General features: G+C 43.7%; 1 protein-coding gene across 7 annotated transcripts in view; it reads right to left on the minus strand.

Moving 5' to 3' along the window:
• Positions 1-211: 211 nt before the first annotated feature.
• eya1 (EYA transcriptional coactivator and phosphatase 1) overlaps positions 212-21781 on the minus strand; it is a 39694-nt gene continuing 18124 nt past the window's right edge. For all 7 annotated transcript variants that reach the window (XM_041961044.1, XM_041961049.1, XM_041961048.1 and 4 more), the window contains 11 exons: positions 21508-21590; positions 20753-20939; positions 20003-20145; positions 19189-19272; positions 15741-15830; positions 6572-6630; positions 6302-6462; positions 5967-6081; positions 5554-5675; positions 4608-4708; positions 212-2407 (listed from right to left, as the gene is read on the minus strand). In XM_041961044.1, coding sequence (XP_041816978.1) covers positions 2327-2407; positions 4608-4708; positions 5554-5675; positions 5967-6081; positions 6302-6462; positions 6572-6630; positions 15741-15830; positions 19189-19272; positions 20003-20145; positions 20753-20939; positions 21508-21590 — 1226 coding nt within the window. In that variant the 3' untranslated portion in view covers positions 212-2326. The remainder of the gene's footprint in view (positions 2408-4607; positions 4709-5553; positions 5676-5966; positions 6082-6301; positions 6463-6571; positions 6631-15740; positions 15831-19188; positions 19273-20002; positions 20146-20752; positions 20940-21507; positions 21591-21781) is intronic.

Raw genomic sequence — 21781 nt, forward strand, 5'->3', positions numbered from 1 at the left:
AGTGTCAGTCTCTGAATAAAGGGGGCTGATAGTGATGTTATTCCAGTGATATTAACACACAGTTTTTAAAAAAAAGTTAAATCAGGCCGAAGAATTTCGTCCACAAACAATATTTTAATGTCAGTGTTAAATTGTGTGTTTTTTTTAACATTGTAAATAATGTATTATCTCATAGCTTAAAAAAAATAAATCAGAAGGCAGCGTGTAACAGTTCACAAATCAGTTTTATTAATTTAAACACAATCAAATAATAATGTCAAAAACATCTGTACACATATTTTGCAGACACAACAATCTTTTGCGTTTCACAATGAGGCCCATGTAGTGTAAAGTATTTCCAGTTTGCATTTATGATTGCAACATAATTAAAAAAAAAGCGTGCTGTATGAATCTATAAAACATTTCCTCTATTTACCTACCATTACCTTGATCTAGCAGCAATATGTAGATACCCCCCAAAGTAAGGGGGAAGAAGTTGTTTTGAGAGGACGGGGGTTTGGGGGGATACTTGACGGGGAGGACGGGATCCAAATTGAAATGTAAAGGCCAACAGTGATCATGTGCAAAGGAGGGAAAAATTAGAAACGCGACGAGTCGGTTTCTGTTTAAGAAATTCACAGTCGATAGCACATGTCCTGTGTGTTCACAAACCCCTCAAAGTTAGTGGCTTTTCTCTCAACGCTAATTATGGTTTCCCCATCCACAGATGTAGAAGCAGTATGAAAAGGGCTTCATGTGTTTCAACTATTTCAAAGAGGGGCACAGAGTGTATTTTCAAAGTCGAAATAAAAACACTACATCATACAAAATTACGCCTGCTGTACACAAGTTGTTATAGCGCTTGTATAAAAGATAATAAAACCTATTCAAGCCTGCTTTTTTTAAATCTCAGATTTAATCAAATTTGTTGTTAACATGGAAGTTTTCTCTCTTCCAGGCTGTATCCGAAACCCTTGTTAGAATTAAATTTGCTTCCAAATACATGGGGTCAGGGCTGCAAGCTGGTGAAATGCTGTAAGGACAAATTGTGAGCTACCTTTTTGAATAACTAAAAAACAAACAAACACCTCTTTCCCTTTAAAACATGAAACTAAAAAGGACTTGCAGTAGAGGAGACCTGTTCTGCTGTATGAAGATGTGATTGAAGTTTCCTGTTCGGACGAGAAACATCACAGAATCGAATGAAAGGTCGTTGACACTTGACATCCATGCTTTTGGTCTTGACAAAACGATTTATCACAAAATCCCATTATCTACATATTTGTGTACTGAACAAAACTTGAACACATCAACACTTTTAGGCCTCGCACAAGCGTATGTGCGATGGGATGCCTTTAATTTTTTTTTTTTACTTCAATGAAAAAGCATTGCCACCTTTCAAGAGCACGTACCTAAATGAATATAGGAAGGAATAGTCCAGTGATTACAAACTTACACACACAAAAAAAAGATTTCCTCTATACACGATTGTCTCAGCATTGTAAATAAAGTTTTTTGTCATTTTCTTAAATTATTAGAAAACCCCTTTTTCTTGTTTCTTCCATAAACGTCTTCCTCTCGCTGTGGTGGAAATCAATAGTACTTTGTAAAAGGCACGAGTCTTTTGTCGTCGAGGTACCTTCTCAGTGGCTCGGTGCCACTCACAAAGTCTCCGTTCATAAATAAGAAGCACAGGACTCCCAGGCCGACAGTTAACAGAGGAGCAGTCGCTTTGTCTGTCCCACGACGGGGGGGGGGCTAAAAAGTAGGTAGACAGATAAGGACCGGGCCGAGACGTGAGGTGAAGCGCAGAGGGGGAAGAGCTAGAGGGACGGAGAAATGCCACCACCAGTAGTCGCGGGCCTGTAGGTTTACTGTAGCTGAGTTCTGTGGCGAGGTGAGGCGAGGCAGGCGAGGCCATCAGTAGCTCTGCTCTCCTCACAGGTGTGAACCCTGACAGAGTCCCGGCACAAACAGGGGGCCGTAAAACACTTTGACAGCTTCAGAAAGCGGCCAATTCACAGTAACCAGGGCAAGCAGCTGCAGCGCCATAAATTCACCTCTCTCCTTCGCTTCCAGAAAGAAAAAAAAAAAAAGAAAAAGAAGTTTAGGGTTAAGACGAAGTGTGACCGTATGTCAGCACATTAACCGTGCGCTCAGCCTTTTTTTTTCCACTCTCCTCTTCTTTTCTTCCTGTGTCGTGGAAGACAGACGCCAGGCAGCGCAGGGGGGGGGGCCTCTTCTGAGCTGCAGGGTCTGCGGCAAGCGTGGGACGGGGCTGGAGGGCGAAGGTGAATGGTTGCAGGGTGTGCTGAGGCGGAGCTGGGTGTACGATGGTGGTGTAGTGCTACAAGTACTCCAGGTCTAGAGCGTGGTGGAGGGCCATGAGGTCTGAATGGCTGGAGATCCTCCAGAAGGGCATGTTGTGCTGTGGGAGGAAGAAAAGCATCATATTGTGTTAGACGTTTTAGTGAACTGAAAAAAAGATAAATTCTACACTTTTTTAGTTTTGAAACAATTTATTAATAATTGTGCAATATATCTATACACCAACAGTAATTTATTTTTAAAAATTTTGTTTTTTAACATTGTGAATTGAATTTTGCACAGTTGGTCGGACAAAACAAGCAATTTAAAGATGTGATATTGGGAAAGTATAATGGTAATTTTTTTTTATCGGCTAAATGATTCAAAAACAGACAAATGAATAAATAGCTGCAGCCCATTGCAGCACAAGATTTTATTCTTTACACTGCAGCTAACACATTCATGGAATGGAGTAAGCCTGTGCCATTCACCAGGAAAAGCAATCATATCAATAACACACCCCGACTGCTCCTCTTGCTCCCTTGTGCATACGTGTATGCAGCCTAATAGCACATTTGTACCTCTAACTAATTTCTCTGCTGCAGCAACCTGCAGTTTTATACCACCAAACTAATCCAGTAGCTGTCTTCAACCTCAGCAGAATGAACTCCCCACAGTGTCTTTTGAATGAGCCTCCTGCCTGCCAGTGTGTGTTTAGGACAGTGCAAATGAGCTGTTGTTCCCAAGCAGAGGACGGGGGAGAAACCTGAGTCGCAGAGAATGAAAGGAGCTTGTCAGGTAGAGTCCTCAGCTCCTCAGTGTGTGGAGCCCATTACCCTCCCCTTATCAAAGGTATGGCCTCTCCCAGGCATATGTTCCGCTTAGCAGAGCCTGCACTGACCCTTAGAAAGCTCTTTGCTTTTTGTTTTGTAAATTGTCTTTGCTTTTAAGTTTAAAAGCTGGAGATGTTATCTCTGCCTTCGCTCCCAGGCGATGGTAATAACTGAAGGCAGAATTGTTTCAGGGATTGTGGATTTTTTTTTTTTTTAGGATGGAGGAATGAGGGCCGAGAGAACTTTTAGACATTTGCTTTTGTAGTTCCACACAGTGTCACGTCTGATATGTGCCTCCTGACGGGTGAAATTGTTGTGTTATTTCACGTCCTCTCTGATGTTGACACAGAAACCTTTTACCGCATGGCGTGTCGTGGGACTTGCACCACTCAGACGGGGGGAAAAAAAAAAACGCCTTACCCTTCCATCAGTGTCACTCTCCGACAACTCAAGACTGAGTAAAAATATTTGCATCTTTTTCCACAATCATCCCTCGTGACCATATTCCCAGGGTGTGTTCGCTTTTCATAATAAAGAGCTATTGCTTTACACACTTATCCGGGGTAAAGGTTGCTACTTCTTCCTAATCGCTGCCTAATCACTCTTCATCTGTCCTCACGCTTCTACTCATTGTTTACTGAGAAACAGGTGAAAAAGGAGCTGAAGGCTTTTCAAAGGGAAGCTCAGTGTCTTCACGCTGACACTGCGGCTCACCGAAACTGTCAGTGAAATATGCTCTTGGGCCGCCGATTAATTTGCTAATGAATATATTTGCTGTGTGTGGCTTGTATGCGCCGTTTGGTTTACATCCAAACTTGGCAGAAATTGCTGAATACACAACCTGCAGAGCAAGAGCCAACAGGTAACGTAAAAAGGGCAAAGTCAGATGTCAGCTTCATCAGAACAGATACCGTCATGTTTCCCGGGAGAGCACGGGGGACGTCGGCTTTGAGCCTTTCTTGATCTGTGCCGTGCTAACAGGCCTGTCTTCGCAGTAGATATTTTAATTTCACCAACAATGATTTAAGTCTCCTTTATGTGTGCTCAATTTACGATGTGTCCTCAGCATGCCTGAAAGGGCTTGCCTAGCATTACGCATACAGCATTCACGCTGCTCAGGGCACCGAGCAGGAGTGTATAATTATGCCATCTCTCCCCTCCCCTGCTCTGTAAACCTGAGATGGCGGAGGAAGAGAGGAAGAGCGCTGATTACATACTACAGACTTTCTCTCTTGTAGTCGGATGCCCTTTAAGAGGATAAACGAATGAAAGTAAGACTGTTGAGAGCTGGAGCGCTGATTCCTTTCTCTTGAAAAGTATGGCAGGTATGTTTTGTGTTCTGTAAGCATTCATGATGAACTTCTGACCTTACGGACGGCAATCCCAACTCCAAACATTATCTTTTCTTGTGTATTTGAGATCAGTGTTTTCACCAGATGACTCAGTGTGTATACAGCATGTGTTGTCTCTTATTCCAAGACTTCTTACCTTTTTTGAGCCTTGCTCCTCTTCCACACCATCTCCAACAACAATGTAAACAACTTTCCTCCCGAACCTTTGAATTACTCTCTCAAAGCAGCTCTCCTTCCCTGTGGAGGAGTCAACAGCAGGATGTTAGTGGAGCGTTGCGTGGATGCAAACAGATACACAGGCACATAGACACTTGCACAGAACCCAAACTAAACACCATCAAGTTGATTCAAAGGCAGACGGTGACAAGAGCCCCTTTAAAAACACCACGTGCACAAAATAGGGTGAGAGTGTAAACAGTTTGAGCTCAGTGAGGAGATGTGATAAGATCAGCCCTCAGATAAAGACAATCTGAAAAGCATTAACTCTGGCCTTCTCCTCCTCAAACATGGGACAAATGGACTCAGCTAAATCACTCTTGCATGCTACAGGGTCTGGTTTGGAGGACCGATGCGCTTAACGCTCCAAGGAACCCTGAGCTACACTCGGCTCCAACTCTGCGCTGGCGGGCCTGAAAAAGGTGCGGGAGTGAAGCTTGATGTTTATTTTGCATTTGAAACAGTGAAGAAGGGGAAGGACTGGAGGAAAAGGGGGAGATATGGGGGGAGGAAGCGGGGTGGTTGGGGGGGGGTCCTGTTGCTGTGGAATGACATAAATGTGCAGAAGTGGTTTCATATGCAGAGACTGAACAGGAGAGGCCTGGGGAGGCCCAACACAGGCCCAGCTCCAGGAAAATAATCCCAGGCTGATTAGGCCTATTCCTTCATAGAAGAACATCAACCATCTCCGATGACTCTCCCACACCATCCATGCCTCTGTCCCCTCATTTAGGTAGCCTGTGTGTCTTAACTTTTTACCCTCAACAAGCTAAAATAATAAGCATCCATGTCCCAAAGTGACCAAATAATCACAGTGGACAGAACACAAGAGGGTTCAAATCCCACATTTCAGATGCAGTATTTACCTATTTTGGTTGCACTATAAATATTCTCGATAGGAAAGACTATTCCCAAGCCGTAGAGCAGGACCTTAGCCAGGGCAGGGATGAGCTGCGTGGTGGTCACCAGGATATTCACACAGTTTGACCTGAAGTAGACAAGAGCAAATGGATGAAATCATTCAGGGTGGACAAAAGAAAACACATAAAGACACTGCAATGCATCAATTGTTTAAAACATGTTCTATAATGAAGCATTGGATCTCCTCTTTAAAGTATTTCAAAATTCACCAAAAAAAAAAAAAAACTCCAAAGACAAAATGGTGCATTGGTGTTTTCTTTAATAGCTTGAGAGTATAGAGTTGACTTATTTACACCACATGCGAGTTTATATATGTGCGGTGTGGGACTGGGTACAATTTTCCTCACTGGAGTCCTACCTTGAGTGGATTAATGTTAGTGCTTTCAGTGCCAGTGTTAACCAGGAGTCCGTCAAGGCTTCAATTTCTGCTCGCAATTGCAACCAGGCTTCCCTTTTGGCTGGGCCCAGCAGACCTGAAACGCAGGGTAACATTGTTTGGGTTGGACCAGCCCTTCGAATACCACTGAAATTTTCAAAATTTACCCTGACCAAGTGTGTGGCATGTGCGCTTTCGGAACACACATGTGAACATGCACGCTCACACAAACACCCACATAATGAGGGCATGTACATCTGCAAACTCATTTCTCCACGACAGATCTGTAAAGAGCAGCGCTGCTTGTTGGGGATTACCTCCAACGTTATTTTTGTAGGTGGTGTAGATTTCTTTTACTCGTCTGTAGCGGAAGGCCAGTTTTCTCATCCAGTCCACGCCTCCCCGCACGCCAGTGGCCAGACATAGGTTGGCACTGGTCGCTGCTGCGTGGAAACCGTCAGCGCCGAAGTTATACGTACTGAGATAAAGACAAAGAAAATAATCTGTCAGTGCACACTGTGCCAAAGTTGATGCAAGGAGTTTACTTTGACTATTCAATCGAGCATGAAAGTGCACCGGTGTTGTACCTCAGATCCTGGCCGTTGTCATCGGAGGACACGTCGTCGATATGTACCTGGTCACATTCCTGGAACACACAAAACATACACTTTGAGTAATGTAGGATTCACACACTCTTAAAAAATGCACTTTTTAGACTTTAGAGAGGTTGGGAAAGGACACATGTTCCAGGTCATTTTCCACTAGAAACAACATATTTATTCAGGAATTTGTGCTTTGGCTGAACACCTCAGACTTAATCCCATTCGCCTTGACTTTCTCTTTACATCCTTACGAAACAGTTCTCAACATTTTTCTTCCTTAGTGCCCTTACCAGCTCTGTTCACATAAAAACTAACCTTGTTATCAGTCAGAATGGACTGCTACCACTAGAGGGGTCTAAAGATATGCACACCCACAGACATAACCAATTATGTCTCAATGCAACAACTCTAAACACTGCCCGGGCTGGCATTTGAACATAATGTCTGCGATATATACATACAGTAGACGGATGTATGTAGGCTGGATGTGTGTATAAAGAGCCTTGGCACTAATGGTCTGTGCATGTGTGTGTGTGTCTGTGTATGTGTGTGTGCATCTCTAAACATATGTGCGCACTCCTCTTCCCCTCTGGGGGTGCCTGGCTCCTCTTGGAAAGGTAGAGGGATTCTGCAGCTCTGCACTGATTCCACCGGTACACAGTAACACAATCCAGACTTTCTGGTAAATGTAACCTACTAGAAAAATTGAACCTGATGCTAACCGCCAATGAAATTATGACCTCTGATTGCTGCTGCGCCACACACCAACACAGCCCTGGGGCCAGTCGGCCAGGCAGCCGGCAAAAGAGCGCAGGAGAAAGCAGAAATCTGTTATTAGTTTTCCATTTATAGGAGAGATCTAGTGCCTCCCCCTTCCCCCCTCTCTCCGCCTCCTCAGCCAGCTTGAAATGTGAGGGAGTCCTGCCTTGGCATTCAGATCAACACATTTCACATGGGGCAGAGCAGAGAGAGACGAGCTGAGCGTTTTTCTGCTAAAAATTGTGGTGGCTAGCAGTTTAGCCAACAGAAGGTGGAGCAGCCATGTTAACAGAAAAAGGGGTGAAAAGGAAATTAATTTGATGTCAAACTCTCAATTTGTTTCAGTCAGCCCTAATCTGGAATGAAAAACAGAGAGTGCATTCGATATCTCTACGAAGTAGTTTGAAGAATTTCTCTGGAAAGCTACAGCTTTCAGTTGGTTGCCAAAAAGGTTAGTCTCACCTGTTTAAAGTTATGTGAGAAATAATAATTTCTCATGGAAATTGAAACTTGAGGAAGAGAATTCCTTCGGTCTCAAGCATGAAAAATCCCTCCCCATTTTTTAAGCTTTTTAATTAAGTTTCATCCGGCTGTTAAGACACCAAAACACAGAAAGGACTTCCTTGTTTTAAGTCAATCTAACTGAGGCCAAATGCTGACGTTATTGCATTCCTCTCTAATGCAAGAGCAGGGTAAGGGTAAGGGCTTTGGACTGTAAACCTTTTTTATTTTACTGGTTCCCCTCTGAACAAATTTTTCATCTCCCTGGATTTGTGGGGAGAGGGAGGGGAGAGCGACGTGAGGAGAAACTCAAACCAGCTGTTCTTTAACAGAATTAAAATCTTGACCCCCAACCCCTGCTCTAATGCAGCCATTCTCTCGCCAAGCCTCTCCCAGCAAGCCCCGAGATCCAAAGAGGAAAAGACTTTGACCCTGTGACCCCTCTCCCCTCCTCTCCGGGGCTCCGGCACCCCGATAAGGGGGTGGAAGGGTAGGGAGGTGGAGACGGAGGAGAGCAGCGGGTAAAGGCTGGGGGAGAGGGTCCAAAGTGACCTCACATGGAGCAAGCTCTGAGCCCCGCGTTCCAGAAGATGCACTGCCAATTGGAGATGGGGTGCAGGCGGGGGCTCTGCTGGCGTAATCTGCTTCCAGACACTCACCAGCAGATCTTTAGTAGCTGAAGAAAGCAACAATTTGTCCCAGCTCGAAGGCCCGCTGCCAACAAACTTGTGGATAATTTATGCTCACAAATTATCCCCAAATATTTCTCAGAACAGAACCCAAGCCAGGCGTATTGGTGTTCTTAATTCTTTAAGTAGTAGAGGCATGTCTGTTTGTTTAGGAAAACAAAAAAAGCAGCCAGGGTTAAGCACCTCATAAAGCCTTCTTTCAAAGACCTCCCATTCTGGTGCAAGTGACTGGAATGCTTCTATTATCCAGTAATTACCTGCTGATGAATCAGCTCCTACCACCTCTTTCACTTTGGTGCAGGACCATTCAGTTCCACTCGTTTGGTATATCATTGCCTAATTGTATGCTGTCTCCTGGATGACAATAGTGCCTCATATTTGCTCTTCCCCTGTAATGTGTTTTTTTCAGAGTCTGACAGCCAGCATGGATCAAAACAGCTATTTGAGAACAATATTCCTCAGCAAGTTAATTATGGGTCTATTTTAGGTGCCAGAGCCAAAACCCCATCATGACCCAAAACACATAAATATGTCTGCCTGATTATGAATGATTCTTCATGGACAAATCCTCAAAGCTCATAAACACATCGAACCTCAACAAATGTAAAAGGCTAAATATGCACGAAAAAAGCAGATCATGCCTGCATCCATTCCATTTCATTGTTTTGGCATGTTTACATAGTTTTATAATTCTGTAGATATTATGATGCTTAATTAACAGCCAAACTTGGCTTGGGACCTCCACAGAGAAGTGTCCGTGTGTGTTGTGAATAAAAAGAGAGGGGGGCTGTTGGCAGAATACTCCAACAATTACTGTTCCCAGCTGGGGTTGGCATAAACCTCTGCACTGGCTTCCTGGGAGGACTGGGAGAGCTAATGGAGAAGGTGGCTGTGGGTAATGTCGTACAGTAACCCTTACACATACTCATTAGGAGCGACTTCTGAAGGCCTCGTAAACACCACACAGCCATGGATGGTGCAGGTTCAAGTCAGTTAAGTACAGTCGTATAGTTGAAGTGGATAGGATGGAAACAAAACGCTATGGGCCGGTGAATTTTACTAACTGAGAGGCTTGCTGACGGACTCATTTCAGCATTGTTGGATGGATAGATTACGAAATGCCAAAAAAGCAGAACAGAGTATACAAAAAGCAAAGAAATAAATGAAAAATAGCACCTCTCATAATAATGGATAATAAGAATTTTCAGTATAATTAGCATTACCTTGTGATAAAGTGGCTCGTTTAAATGCATGCAGGACTTAATGAAAGTAATTCATAAGCACTTAAAGTTACTGACCCACTGGAAAGCTCAAAAGAAAAAAAATAACCTGCTGCTATTATTTTGTTTGTACAGTATAAAAATAACAATAGAATGACAGGGCTTCAAGATGGTGGCACATTGAGGGGCAGTCTGAGAATTTCTTAGAACTTTTTGAACATCTCTTTTCCATCGAACCCCCTCAATCTCCCCTCACCAAGCAAACAGTGGTCTCTCTAAAATCTACAATCACCACTAACTCACACCAGATGTTCCTACTGTACTCAGGAGTGAAGACCCTCCACCAGAAGCCATCACAATTACTCCTTACGCAAACACTACGTCTTTCTGTAAAATTCATCAGCAGCATTCTTTTCGTTTACTGAGTTCATTCAGCTGCAGAACAATAGAAGACAGGGTGCTTCTGCCTCAGGATGCTTCCATCTCTACATCAGTAACTCTCTCTTCCTATCCCTGTCTCACTCGTCTGCCGAGAACTCTTCACCGTGGAGGAAGCTATCAGAGCCCTCTTTGTTCCCTTGGCATCTGTCATTAAGCAATCAGCGATGACGGCCCGAGTCTTCCTGTAGTCCTGGAAAGAGCTCAGAGTGGTGACTGCAACAGTCAGAGGCGGGGAGAAGAAAGACGGGATGAGTCAGAAATACATGTTACCAAAACACAGAAAGGTCCGTGCTGTCTAAACTAACTCGTAGACCAGTTTTTCCCATAAAGGTCTAGGTCTCCGCCATGCAAACAGTGCCCAATTTTGGATACAAGCTGCCAAACTCACTCCCTCTCCCTCTCAGGTGAGCTGTTGGGGTGGGGGTGGGTGGTCAAAACCACAGTGTGAGCGATAACAGCCATCATCACAGCATTCCTTGTGACCCTACAGGCTAATGCCATGTGAAAAAGACTCATCCATGGTTCGCAGGTTCTCAATACCGCCACTCCACCGGCAGTGGCTGTCATCCCCCCCGCGGTCTGTGACCCCCAGCAACTTCCTTCTCCGTTCCCACCACAGGCACCCCTGTCTGGGGGGAAAGGAGGAGGGTGCAGAAGGGAGGGGGGCTGTGATTACCTGGGGGTCAAACACAGGATGTGGGTAACAAAGGGAGAGTTCTTCGAACCCACTTCATTCCAATCCACAATCTGTGCTTGAACAGCCACGGAATTCAAACAGCGGCGCCAAACAAAGCACAGGTATAGAGAAGTCCATGCTGGTTTTGCAAAAATTCACACGATCGGGAGAAGGGATCCAGTGGGAGCACAAGTACGCTTTGCTTAGAAGCAGACTGAACTTGAACAAAGTGGTCTGTAAAGCTTGTAGGAACTGGAAAAGTTGGAAAGGAAAGAAACACCCCACCGGTAGGCAGTGAAAAGTATAAATTAGTTATGCGTGATGGACGAGCTGCTTCTCATTATTTCCTATTTTTGGCCTTACGAGTCCAAACCACACCTCAAGGAGAGCGACATTAAATGCAATATCAAATCTCAGTTGTTTCAGCATTTTCCCTCTTCAACAAACGTATCCATAGAGGAAGAGTTCATTCTTGCCAACTAGACTGTTGTTCTCTTCCATCACAGACCATGTTGGGCAGGTGCTGTGTGTCCCTCTTTAATTCAGGACAAGAAATCTCTTCTTAAATATCATCATTTGTCACCAGGCAGCAATGTTATATTTTCCATGCAGCCTCAACCCCCTACTACTGGTGCATGAATCGGCTGTGTTAGGATAGTGGGTAAAGGGTGGGGGTGAGGTGGAGCTCTGTGGGGCGAAGATTGACAGGGTGGCTTTGAAACCTCTACTTTCTCTCTGTAGTCTTTCCAAAACACATCAGTGGCCCCGCCTCGAGACGTGATGGACTTATGTCGAGGAGCATGACAGAACTGCTGCATCAGTGGCCATGCAAATGATGAAATACCCACATCAGTGTACCAACCTAAAGATCTGACCAAATAAACTTTATGCATAAAAAACGGCCTTTTTGTGTTCACTGTTGCAATTTGGATCGCCTACTAAATGGATTCATGGTTTTTCACCAATGCATATCTTGATGGGTTGTCCAGTTTTCTGTGTTATGTTTGCATTATTGACTTGACTTGACTAAAAATATGTGCCACAAAGCTACAGTGTAAATCGGTAACCGATCAACTGACTGACTTAATTTCATGACTCAATGAAAAGCACAGTTAGCATTATGTTCCTCCTTACTGGGAATAAAACCACAAAAAAACACTACCAATCATATGGAATGGCGAGTACAGGATCTGATTCTGTACAGTGGGACATAAAACCAACAGAACGGGTCTACAGTAAGAGGCTCTGGAGGGCCATTTCAGCCACTAGGAAAAGGTAACCATGCGTTTCACAGCATCTCTCATTAACAGGCAGCCCGTGGGTGAGAGTGACAGAAAAGGTTTCAACCCTCCAACTGCAGGCTGGGAGCTATAAAAGGCACTGCGCTCACAGTGTCACAGGGTTGCTTCACAGGTATGTGTGAGTCTGTAGGTAGTGTTCAAAATTTTGCATGTGTTTGCATGTGTGTGTGTTTTCAGCCCAATATGCTTAGAGTGCATGTGTCAGTGAGTGAGAAAGCGTTGCACACAGCATGGAGGCATCAGCGGTCTAATTTAAAATGTTCCCACCTTTAGAGACCTCTCCCCCTCTCTCTCCCTGTGAGTGGTTTGCCCCCATGCCCTTTATCCTCCAGACAGGGAGGGTTGTTTTCTCACCCAGGGAAGGGGGAGACGGCAGCCCCTGTACCCCACTGAGAGGGGAACACAGGGGGCTCGGCCAGCGAGAGAGAGGCCCCTGGTTCCCACAAACTGCTCGGCGTTAGCGTTTGGGCTGCAGCAGCGCACCTACAGTAAACTCACACCCGGAGTCACAGCAGAGCTGTCAGTCTTCCCAGTGAGCTCAGCCTCAGTGGGCTTCATTATACACATCAGTTCAGACCATCAATTAACTCCACATTCAACCTCACCGCACCACAGGACCCATGTCAGAATGGCATCAAGTGAGGCAAATTTACTGTTTTTAAAAAATAAGACATATGTGCAACAATATAATTTACTCATAAAAATGCATTATTTTGAAAAACAATAAAACAACTATTGATATCACCTTTCCATTAGGATGTATGTTAAGGAAATAAAATGATTGATTTTGTATCAAGCTCTGTTGTAGATATAACATTGATTATATGTTAATCTGTCTATCTACCAATGAAATACAACTTCTTCGATAAGGAAAATTAATACAGTACAGGCTCATATTGCCTTGAATTACTTTCCTAATACTTCCCTCAGTGAGAGCATTTTTGATGATGAAAACAGATTGTGCCATTCATACGACACTACACCCGTACTTTAAAGGGCTGAGCAGCAAAAGGTTTGTGCAGAACGATCGATAGAGAGATTTGTGTTTGTGAGCTGGGAAGGGAGGTCTTTTGGGGAGGTGCAGCGTTTCTGGGACGCACCTTCAATACAAACTGACGGCGAATGAAAAAAGAGAGCGCTGATCCAGAAAAAGGCTAGAAGAGAAAGAGGGAGAGAGAGAGACGTAAGGGTGAAACTGATCCCTGTTGACCTCTTCGGCATGCCCTCTTTCTTTTTATGACTTTCCTCTGAATCGTCACTCACCAGCTCTATCAACGCGGCCCAGCCTCCATTCACACACACTCTCTCTCTCTCTCTCACACACACACACTTGAACACATTGCACACAAAACGAGTCTTTGCTGTGGCTTTTGCCAAGCTGAGCTCAATATGTGGCATTATTGTGATGCTTGGAGGCCTATAAACAACCCTTGTGCATTTATATGATTTGAAACTGATTAATTTGCTTTAAAACATTTTAAGACAAGCAAAATAATCTGAGACTACACACAGAGACACAGTAAGAACGCTGAGTCCATACTTAATGTACTTGTGTAGAGGCTGGCAGGACAACAGTGTTAAGACTTAGATGGACCCCTGACACACACTCTCTCTCTCTCTCTCGCACACACGCACACACACACACACACACACACACACACACACACACACACTAACTCTGCACCTGTGTTTCTGCACAGCCTCTGGGGTCTCCCTTTATGGCTTAGACTAAATTAGATGGACCATATGCATTTCTGCACATGCTTAAATACATAACTGCTGCTGGCTGCGGTATTTATAGTTGGACTCTATTTAGCTCTATCTGAGATGGGTGACTGTTAATCAGCAGAGAGGAAGCACAACTGGTTAGGCATTGCTGAGAACTTAACACTCTGGCTGACCCAGCTCAGTTTAAGAGGAGAGATCAATATGCCTTCAAGAGAATGTCACTCCTCCTCTGGTATGATTGTTAGTGACAATCATCGCAGCGTCTGCAGAGAGGTCCTTACGTTGGACATTTTTTAAGATAATCTTGCTCTAGACCGCAAATTGCTATTTCAGTCATAATGTTACTCTAGTTTTAGCTGGAGAAAATAATCTAAAGCTTTAAAGTGTCAAAACAAAATATTGTAATTTTGTTACTGAGTTAAAACAGGAGAAGTATAGGCGTTGCATTTTTAAATAATTTTATAAGCAGTCTGAGCTGCCAATTCATCTGTGAACAGTTTCATCACACATGAAAAGAAATCAAAACACAGGACAGATGTTGAGTGAAACCACATTTAAGCGTTGTCACAAACTACTATTTTTTCAAATGATTGGGGCACATCTATTAAATAAAGTGCAGCTACGATGGATTCTACACGGTTCGGGGCATAAGGAAATATTTAACCAGCCAATTGCAGCCAATTAACTTTGATCACGATGACTGTGTTTGGGATCTCAGTCACTCGTCTGTCTGGAAGAGTATGAACATTTTCCTCCTCTGTGTCTCTCTCTCTCCCGTTTTTTCCTCCTTCTTGGGTTTGCTTCATGTAACACAGCCGAACATGGTGGTGAGTAATGAGACTTGGCAGACCGGCCACAGATCTCTTCACACTTAAGTATCAAACAAAACATTTCCTCTACTGTGAGGTCAGCATAAAGCAGGACACTGAGGAAAGGAGCTGGGTCAGTGGGATCAGATTCACTGGGAGACAGTGACTGAGAGGATGAGGCAAGGATAAAAATCGCAAAGATAAAAACGCAATAAAAATTGTAGACAGAGAATTGGATAGAGCTAGAGTTGAGAGAAACAACATTGAGTTAAATTGCTTTGTTTATTGCCAAATGTGATGAGTACTGATAGTTTCAACATCTGGATCTGGAAAGAGGGTAGTGGGTGCACTTCATGTCTATGCATGAGTGTGTATGTATGACCAAATGTGGCACACACTTTTCTGTACAGAGAGAAGCAGACACTCAAGACAACACACACACACACCCACATACACACACCCTCCCTAGCCTTGATCCTTCTATTCCTGTGCCCCAGGGGCAGATTTTACACTAGCTGTACATGAATCACAGGGGCAAAGAGGTGTGGGAGGGGGAGACGGCAGGGGATTTCATGCTGTGACGGAGGGGTCTGTGGTGTAGGTGGACAGCGACACCAAGCACACAGCATGACACTCAGACAGACGGAGCGGCCACAGAAACACTAGAGCCTAACAAATTGAGCTGGCCGCTATGGGAGTGGGAGGGAGGAGGGGGCTGGGGGGCAGGGCTGGTGACCCAGGAATGACGGAGACTGACAGCACATGTAAAATTCATGGTATCCCTTGGGCTCCAAGGTAATACTTCACCACTTTGAGAATGATAACTGAGAAACAGGCTCCACGCTATGAATCAGTTGGTGTTTTTACTAAAATCTTAATGGACTGTTCTTAAGCTCCTGTTAGAATATATAAACTGCTCTGACCATTACAACCATCACAATGTGAATAGAAGGCACTTCTGAGTAACAGGAACTTAGCAGAGGGAAAGAAAGCTTAAAGAAGAGAGACGAACACACACAAATAGACGCACCTCTAAGTCGTTAAAGAATAAGTGTGTGTCGGCCAAGTTGAAGATCATTTCTTCCATCCTCAGGCCTAATGATACAGATGTCGGCGGATCCTGAAAAAGACAAAAAACAGATCAAATAAAAATCTAGGTAATGTTGTTCCATTTTGAAGGAGTTAATGTGAAACAATAAATAACGCTGCTCCTTCTGAGTCACTCAATTAACACAGAATCTCTTTAAATTCCTCAGCAGGCTATTCCCATAAAAGAAGACATTAGGCGGACTTGAAAGTTTCAGCCTCTGTTTACGACCCCTCCGAAAGGGACCAGAATAGTCATCAGAAATGCCACAGACTTGAATGAATGCAGTAAAAGCATGTCTCTTCTCAGAAGGAGTGGTCGATTTAGAAGAGTCGGGGTCGCAGTCTCGTTGTAAATAGCCCATTCTCCACATACTTGTGCTCATGCATCGTCTGATTGCTCTCTAGGTGATAGATGAACAAAATTCCCCCTGAAGCAACCACTTTAAGGTGTTTCTTAATATCAAAAATAATTCTAAATAAATACTGACATTTCCCTGCAGTGGGTGCAACTGCAATTCTTCCTTAAATCTTGATCTTTGTCAGTAATATGAGACGTGCTGTAATGGTGATAGGGTACACTGTCTGTAAGATAATACCTAGAGAGAAGCGAACTACAATGTAAATAGTTAATGAGCCTGTGACAATGCATGCGATTTTCCCTTTAAAAAGATAATGAATAGGCAAAAAGTCTTCAGTGCATTTTCCTCATAAACATCTAATCTTATCTAAAGATAAAAGATTTGTGTTATTATTTTTTCCATGCTAACAAAATTGCAAACACTTATTTTAGAAAATGTGCTTGTCCATAAAATTATTAAGTTTCTGTTCAGAGATAAAACAAACAAAACATATTATAATTAATTAACTAATTGAAGTGCTTTTTGCTGCTGCACAAATTCCTTTTTATCTTAAATCTCTAATCAGCAGATTGTTTTCAGCAAGCAAAGGATGAAGAAAGACAATGGAAGAGTGCAGAGGGAGATTTTCTGCAGCTGGGTGAGATTGCATTTAAAACGGGCCAGGCAGGACCAGAAGCAGGGATTACAGAGTTAAACCACCTGAAGACACACCTGAGCTTTCTGCTGATTAGCTGTCACTGCCCACAATGCTTACGTTTTCACTAAAATGACAGAGGACAAACCACACAAGTAGAGCTCAATCCCCACTTCTCAAGGCTTTCTCCTTCCTCTTAACCTCCCAGTTCGAATCAATCTTTCAGTCAGAATTCATCAAAAATAATTAGCCTCCCACATCAGCGTGCCACCAGCTCCTTCTCCCCAGCCTCTGCCGCTGTTGGGTGATTTAGCATTATGGGCTGGTTTGGTGGGAAAAGGCAGTCTTCTCCGGCGCAAGTGAATCCTCTCCAATTAAATCTAAACAATCAGTCAGTGAGAGAGTTAAGAATACAAGCAGGCCAGAAGGCCAAAGTGCTGCTGCTGTCATTGCTTCAGCACCACCTGTCCCGAGATGTCAGTGCCATCCACAGGGGCGCCAAGCCCCCCCTCCCTCTCTCTCTCTGAGCCCCTTACCAATAACAACCCCCCCATCCCCACCCACTTTAAGCTCTCCAGCTCTGGCCAGCCCAATAGCAGCACAGCTGGCCTCAGCCATCAGCTTTATGGGGGTGAGCTGCCTTGATGCCAATTAAAAGAGCTGATAAGAACAGCAGTGTGTTTATGTGTGTATGAGAGGGAGAAAAAAAGTCAGAGAGAGTGGGTGGGAGGTCACAGTGAGTGAGAGAAAGTGTGGATGTGCACTCACTCAGATACACATCTATTTATAGTAAGCTCAGAGCAGCTAGGAGGGAAAACTGTTTGTTAACTTTTCTGTTTATGCCACTAAGATAGAGATGACATGAATGGCAGGCAGCAGGCAAGAGAGGGTAGCGGTTGTTGTGGTGGATGAGTGGTTGTGGGGGATGTTGGTCTGCTTCACTTTCTTTTCTGAGGTCGTTTACAGATCTGTGTTTCTGATATGCTTTGAGGTTGCTGTGAGTAAGCATGTCTCCCTCTTAAGATATTGCTTTAATGTGATAGTGTCAGCAGGTTGGAGCATGACAGGAAGATAAACTTTGGTTAAAAAAAGGGGACTGACAGGAGCATAGGAGGAGGAAAAGAGGGAACAAAAGGGAGAACGGAGAGTGAGAGGGACTCTAGCGGCTGTCACATCCTATATGAGCTCTGATGGAACGGGCCCTTATGGAGTCAGGAGTGTTTCCTGTTTCAGAGGAGCACACTGGAGACCCTGTGTATGCATGTGTGTGTGGTTGGAGAGTCCCCCATCACTGAGCCACGGCTCCCTAAGGCTCGGCTCTCTCTTTACCCAGCATGCAGGGCCGAGAATAAAGTAAATAAACAGTGGAGGGTCGTGGGGCAGCCCTCTTTCACCCCAAAAACAAAACAGTGCCCCCATCAAACACCCCCTCATACCAGAACAAAGGCACAGAGCACGGGTCGCAGACGCTAAGCTCTCTGACATATGAGGAGCAATATGTCATTTTTGACTTCAAAACCAGACACCTTCATAGTCAAAACAACCGGCGATTAGAAATGCTGCTCTCAGACAAAATAAAATGCAGATCTTAAAGATTTCCTTGTTGCTTTTAAATGATGTCCTATATATAAATGTAAAAATAAGAGCGGATGATACACATTGAAAGCTATACGACCTCAATGAAACCATGAGAATAGGATTCTGCCTTATTTCCCAAATTGTTTGTTTTGAAAGTTTAAATTTAGAGAAGCAATTTACATGGAACAACAAATAGCAAAGCCTGGAAAAGTAAACTCTTCATCTCAGTGCACACAGTGACACGGGATGGAAAATGACCTTCCAAAATTATAATGCTATATGTTTGTTGATATTTACATATACATATGTAATATATTTGAAAGCAAGTTTAAGGGAAACTCAGTGCTCCAGTTAGAGTTTTAGAGTTTTGACTGAATTGCATTTGGTGGACTATGTCTCCTGCCAGGGTCTCCAGGGAGATCCCTGCCTGAAAAGGATGGATTGAGAAGCACTTAATTAAACTAACAATGTGGCATTTCTGAAGGAGAAAGGAACACTTAAGATGTGTCAATAGACATCCAGAGTGCAACTGTTGTGAGCCCCTACAGCCGAGCCCCAACCAGCCATGCATAGCTCCAACAGCTGCAAAGAGCAGTCAAATACTTGCCAAGCCTCATTGGACCTATTAAAAAAAGAAACAATTATCTGTACATTGAGTTCTGCTCTGTCTTCTCACTGTGGGCTCAAGGAACAGTGAAATCTATCCTCTGCTCAGTGGCCACCCCCCCCTCAGCCTCTGATACTTTTTTTCTTCTTTTAATATTTATGTGTTTTGCTGATAAAGTGCACCGCTACTGCCACAGTCTGATGTCACTCACCCGTCCATATCTGTTGGCATAAGAACCCGTAAGCAAGGAATGGAAAACGATGATTGTTTCATCCAGGTCCCAGATGAAAACTCGCTGAAGAGATGGGGTGCGGAGGGGGAAGAAAGAAACAAAGAAAAACAGAGAGAAAAGAGGCAAAATCAATGGTGCACTCTGTAGGGCTGCAAGGTGATCCTCCTGGTCAATAGGCCAGGAGCGTGTATTTGTGCGCCACAGGGACCAGGATCCATTTGCTTGGGTTGGTCACCGCAACACTCCTCCCATCACCCCACCACATGCTTTCCATCCCCTGCCCTGTACATTAAAGTAATCAATAGTGACAAACTAATTAACTAGATATGTTAACACGGCATGATGTCAGTGCTATAATGGGCGCTATTAACCTCGTTCAAATTCATATCATACTAATGAAGAGCCCTCTGAATTACCAAGAGTTTATTTTGATGTATGGTTACTATCAAAAATGTTGTATGGCTCATGGTGCAATGGTTAGTCACAGCTGGCGTCCAGTCTGATGACTACAATATGTATATATTATTCACTTCAGTGATGAGTCACCTAATCACATGGCTTATTGTTTATTCACGAGGTATACATGAGAACTTTATACAAGATGTGCGTTTAGTGATGTCATATATTCCACAATGCATAAATAATGCTTTTATAGTTAAGGAATCAAATCTTTAACAATTAATGCCCATCAAGTGTTAAAGCTGGTGTGGCAGCCATATAGTAAGTGGATTAGTGCCCGTGTGCCTCAGACAGGGCGAGGCTGTCTGTCGCCAAGGTAGCGGGCTCACCCTACCTCAAGGTCGGAGTCAGGCGGCGGTGATGGGTTGTTGTTCCTTCTTCCCCGGCCACGTGACTTTCCATCCGAGGCCCGCCGCAATCGATCCGAATCTGAATCTTTAATGGGGGTTGATGGACTGTGGATGGTACTGTACTCTCCTGAAAGGAAGGAAAGAAGGAAGAAGGAGAGTATAAAAAGAGTGTATCAAAGATGAGCTATTATTTGCTTTTAGCAAAGAAGTGTGAGCATCCATTTGTCATGATAAAGGACAGACAGCTTCCTGGGGACATTTTTAGTGATTATGCAGGCCTACAGGTAACAAAAATACATAATAAAAGCTGCTGTGCTCCATACTGATTTAATAAACAAGAGGTAACAGAGTACATGCCAACTAGAAATAGCAAATATGCCATTTATCTAAATTAGACGACTGTGTATGAAATTACATTTAGTCAAAGCCTAATGTCTTTGGTGTTGATTGATGACAACTGTACACAGAGTCATAAAATTTCGACTGACTTATAAAGATACAGTCAGTGCTTGATTGCCAAATGATTTCAGTTTTAACTTTTTTTCTTGCTTGCCACACTGCAGTAGACTCACTGAGACCATCTCCTACTCATATTGTGCATTTGGGTTAGCACAAATAAAGATTTTTGGCATTTAGCTCATGCTCTCTTATCAGGAGCAACTTTTAGTCCAGGATCAAATTCCTGATATTCATGTTATACAAGGCAATCCTGCTGCCTGCAGTTTGACTCTTACCTGCAGGGTTCTCTGTGAGGGCCTGGCTGGTAATGCCAGTGGGTGGCTCCTGCAGGGTGTAGGTGGTGGTGGTGGAGGGCGTGCTGGGACTGGTGTTGTTACTTGTCATGTAGGGTGAAGTGTAGGGTGAGCTGTTGTAATACTGAGCATACTGTCCCTGGCCAAAGGCTGGATAAGTGGGATAGTCCTGTTCAGAAAGTAGGGAAATGGTAAAAAGATAAGTTACATTTGGATAAAGACACGTCAAGTGGAGAAAAAAATGAGAGATAAAGAAAGATATGTACAATGTGGTGCAAGAGGGGAGATTTAGATCAAAAAGGTGGAGGCAAAGAGAGACAAAAGGTAGCAGAGTTGAGGAAGAAGCAGGATGTTTGGCAGAGTAATGTGAGATATGCCCTGCACCAGTGTTGCTACTTTACAGTGCAGATTCCAAAACATAAATGCAAACACATGTCTGTTCTGTCCTACATCTGGACAACGATCTGTCTTGTTTTTTTTCTCTCTCCTTTTCCTCTGTGGCATAAGACATTTGTACCGGGGGAGGTACAGTAGATAATCCTGCGTACAAAGCTTTTGACATCCTGAGTGATTTATGTCTGAATATGTCACGGATGAAATGTAACATATTGAGTATGCATGTTTCCTAAAGATTTCCAGGTTGGGAATGAGTCTGCAATTCAGGCTTATATAAACTGATAGCTGCATACAGATACCACATCAAGAAACAGAATGAGCTGAAGGAAGGGCACAGATACCTGTTGTGTGCTGTTGAAGCCAGTGGAGTTTGTCAGGGAGTTGTTTCCTGCATACAGTCCTGACGTTGTTGTGAAAGTGCCACCTTTAGGGGATAAGAATTGATCTTTTGAGTTATGTATATGCCATATTATAACAAAAACATTAATAAAGCTGCAAGCAGTGAAGTGACACAAATGAAATGGCACACTGTTAGGGGGAAAAAAGTTAGTCTTTTGTGAAACAACTATTTGAGGTGGTGAACAGAGGGAGGCCTGAGGGAGTGTTCCCAACAGT

This window comes from Chelmon rostratus, chromosome 20, assembly GCF_017976325.1.
Source record: "Chelmon rostratus isolate fCheRos1 chromosome 20, fCheRos1.pri, whole genome shotgun sequence".
NCBI classification, from domain to species: domain Eukaryota; kingdom Metazoa; phylum Chordata; class Actinopteri; order Chaetodontiformes; family Chaetodontidae; genus Chelmon; species Chelmon rostratus.